Raw genomic sequence first — 3,858 nt, 5'->3', positions numbered from 1 at the left:
TTTCATCATCAGTTAACACACTCCCGCGGTATTCATGGCGAAAACACACGTTTCCCGGCGCGCGCGCTGTACACCAACAGTACACACTGAGTGACCCCGGCGGCCTGCCCGGCCAGTCCGACGTAATCGGTTGCTGATAAGATACGCAACTGGGCACAGACGCAGGATAAGAGTTAAGTCCATATAAATATAAAACATATTTTCGTGTGAATTTGACAAAAAAAACGTTGATTAAAGGCACAAAATATGTTATTTTTCAGTTTTCAAGGACCATATATGGGTGAGAACATCTGCTAAAAATTTTGTGTTCAAAGACTCAAAGGTCAAAGCTGCTAAAAAAGTTCTCATCGCTTGCAGTAAGAGGTTCAATATTCAGACTAAAAAGCATAAAAAAAAACAAAAAGACAACAGTAACAAATAAGCTAAAATGTGCTGCCCATGAAAATTGTGTAGTTTCATCTCAAATTCATTCCCCCAAACGATCTGTGGACATGATTCCAGAAAACAAATAAAATGACTTGCTAACATAATTTCATAAATTTGCTGCAAGCGTTTTTGTTTAAGAAAATCATCTTGTCAATATGCCTTTCTTCCAAACAACTTCTTTTTGCCAGGAAAGCCTCACTTGCCTTCGAAAAAATCACTTTAGCAGGAACTGCGGATGCTGGTATGGCCAAAAACTGTTGTGCTAGTTTGCTCAGGTTTGGTAAAAGGGCTTCATTTGACTTCCACCAATCAATTGGATGCACTTCTTGCCTTCTTAGCTGCCTGCTTTCAAAATAGCGTCTCAGTTCTATGGCTGGGAGAAATGTATTACTCGCAGAAGTCTCCAAAAAATCAATAACTTTTGAATCAAATTTGTTCCACAAAGATTTCTCATTCGTTGCTGATTTTTCATCTGGCACTGTGAAATTTGAGGAATCAGTAGACTTCACTTCATAGACTTCAGTCAGCATTGAAGTTAGACGACTTTCAATGTTCTTTGCTTTGGCAGAGTCACTGAAGGGCAAATACTTGAATCGAGGATCAAGGACAGTGGAAGCTCCAACGGTAAAATTTCCCTCCAGAGATGAAGACAAACGGCTGAGCTCCGTCTGTAACACTAAAGTAAAGGTGAAATCTTGATACTGTAGTTCTGACAAGCAACTCTGTAGCTGCTTGAGCATTGGAATCACCGTAGAAAGTGTGGCACGCTCTTCAACACACAGTTCTTCTGCAGCTAATTCAAAAGGCTCCAGAGTCTCTACTACTTTTTTCATAATGCCAACATCAATTTCGAGTATGCAGATATCAGTCTTTCCCAAATAACACAATGCTGCTGAAAGCTCTTCATGAAGAGTAAGATAATGACGGATCATGTGTAAGGTTGACATCCACCTGTCCTCTTCATCTCTCTCAAGAATCTTTTTCAAAGGAATGTCAGCATTGTAAGAGCCTTGCACTTCTCTCAACATACTCACACCATCACAGGAGTACTGCAAATAGGATGCAATTGCCCTAACTCGATTCGCAGCAGCCACAACATCTTCTGAGGCTTTAAATGCCTTTTTCACCATTCTGTCCAAGGCATACACAAAACAAGGCACATGCTCTAATTCTAAGTGGAGGACAGCATCTGCCATAAACGATGAATCACTACTGAGATCCGTTTCAGTCAATACAGCACAAACTTTATTTTGAATTTCCCAGTCCATTAAATTTTTCTTTAACTCAGCAGCAAGTTCAACACCTGTTAAGTCATTGCTGATTTGCATGGTGCTGAGTACAAGTGACTTTTTTTCCCATGACTGGGAGAGAAAATGAGCGGTAAGTGTCACATATTGTTTTGAGCTCCAAGACATCCAGCTGTCCGCAGTAATAGCCACTTTGTCAGAAAGCTGCAGTGAAATCTTCACATCTTGTTGCACTTCTTCATACAAGTGAGGTAAAAGATCCTCAGACAGCTTATCACAACTGGGTAGCTCATACTGTGAATTAAGTGCTTTTACAACATTACGAAAGCCTTCACTTTCTACGAGTGACAATGACTGTAGGTCAGATGTTATCATTTGCAATACAAGTGCGTCAGTTTGCTCTTTCTCTTTGCTGCCCCCACTTTTAATGTTCAGCGGTGATTTAACAGATGGAAATGATTTGTCTACACTCGCTACGGGCACAGGCTCAGTTTTTGGCTCAATTAAGCTACTGCTACACTCATTGTCATTCACAGTATCTCTAGAATTAGCAGTCACATAATAATTTTGAGACTTATCGTGAGTTATGTCTGAAGAGATTGAACATTTCTGTCCCTCAGTCTCCAAAAACTGCTCAGGATGTTTTCTTTCAACATGTCTTCTCATATTTGTTGTTGATCCCCTATGTTCGTAAGAGTATGACATGACAGCCCCACAGTGAATGCAAGAGCAGGTTTCACTTCCAGGAGTTGGTAAAACAAAGTGTTTCCACACAACAGAAGTAAACTTTTTAGGTTTACGTTTATAGTTCCTTGGATTTTCACAGGAAGTGAGCTTCCTCCCGATCTCTTCAATCTGCCCACTGTCAGTGTTAACCTCAGAATTTAGATCAGAAGGTGGCCTAATAAATGTTTGCTGGGCATCACTAGAAGTATCAATTTCAGCTTCAGTGCTGGTAATAATGGTGGGCGGGGGGTCATCAAGGTGCTTCCCTCTGATATGCTTAATCAAATTGGAAGTTGTACCACCTACTGCCATAGTATACACTCTTTCGCATAAACGACATTTTACAGCGCGGTCACCAGGCTTTTCTCTATGAAAATATTGCCATACAATACTCGAATTGAGTCTGGCGTCCATTTTGTCTGGATAGACTAGATCTAGATCTAGATCTAGGTCTAGACTCTAGATTAGATCTATCTAAATCTAGACAGTGTAGAATCTACTTAAATTCTATATTTCTGTAATTACTTTAAATGAAAAATGATGCTCAAGTCAAACAAGATGAACAATGAAAAGACGCCGAACTCCACTGACGTTTCCCTCCCTCACCACAGCCTCACAGTTTGGTTCTCTCGCACTCTCTACTCTCTAGGATATGTTGTAAAATCATCACAATCCATATTTTTAAGAACCCCAAATTTTTCAAAAAGTTAGCTTGGCCAGTAGATCTAGATCTCGATCTAGTAAGTTTCTGTTTTAAATTATAATGATAATAATAGGCCAAGATCGAATGATACCAATAAGTGCACCATGCGTTTGTAGCCTACATAATAATAATTATATATATATATATATATATATATATATATTATTCGCAGTGGCTAATAATATATATATATATATATATATATATATATATATATATATATATTATTTGCAGTGGCTAATAATATATATACATATATATACATATATATATATATATATACATATATATATATATATATATATATATATATATATATATATATATATATATATATATATTATATTATTCGCAGTGGCTACGTTCACGGCGCCGTGAACGTAGTCTGCAGGCTAGGTTCACGGCGCCGTGAATGGAGTTGGCAGGCTACGTTCACGGCGCCCTGAATGCAGTTTGCAGGCGCTGTTGAGGCTACGTTCACGGTACTCAAGCTTTGTTTAGACGGGGCGTCCACTGCCGGTTTTAGTCAGTGACTACAGTGACGTATATTTAATATTTTGGCCAGCTTCAAAAGTTCCATCCCATGAGATGAAGGAAAACGAAAAAGCCTGGGAACCGACGCAGAGAGAAAATGACGGGAATAATTCTTATCATAATAGAAACAAAACACTGCTCTATGTGAGTGTATGCCGAGAGCTTAAACATCCCCGGCTTAGTTTACAAGAAGGCTTAAAATGTATAGAAGCTGGCGAGGTC

The 3,858-nt window shown here is 38.9% G+C and overlaps 1 protein-coding gene across 1 annotated transcript; it reads right to left on the bottom strand.

The window, feature by feature from the left end:
- Positions 1-249: 249 nt before the first annotated feature.
- Positions 250-3,123, bottom strand: LOC101859179 (zinc finger BED domain-containing protein 4). The gene has a single exon (XM_005100908.3). It carries the CDS (start codon positions 2,811-2,813, stop codon positions 522-524), a length of 2,292 nt encoding a protein of 763 aa, XP_005100965.1. The 5' UTR covers positions 2,814-3,123; the 3' UTR covers positions 250-521.
- Between the last annotated feature and the right edge of the window lie 735 nt (positions 3,124-3,858).

Source organism: Aplysia californica, unplaced genomic scaffold (genome assembly GCF_000002075.1).
Source record: "Aplysia californica isolate F4 #8 unplaced genomic scaffold, AplCal3.0 scaffold00264, whole genome shotgun sequence".
Lineage (NCBI taxonomy): Eukaryota > Metazoa > Mollusca > Gastropoda > Aplysiida > Aplysiidae > Aplysia > Aplysia californica.
Note: the sequence above shows the minus strand (reverse complement) of the source record. Positions and strands in the feature narration are given on the sequence as shown.

What these genes read in the sequence shown, in the direction of transcription:
- LOC101859179 (XM_005100908.3), bottom strand. Translation starts at nt 2,813, where the DNA reads ATGGACGCCAGACTCAATTCGAGTATTGTATGGCAATATTTTCATAGA.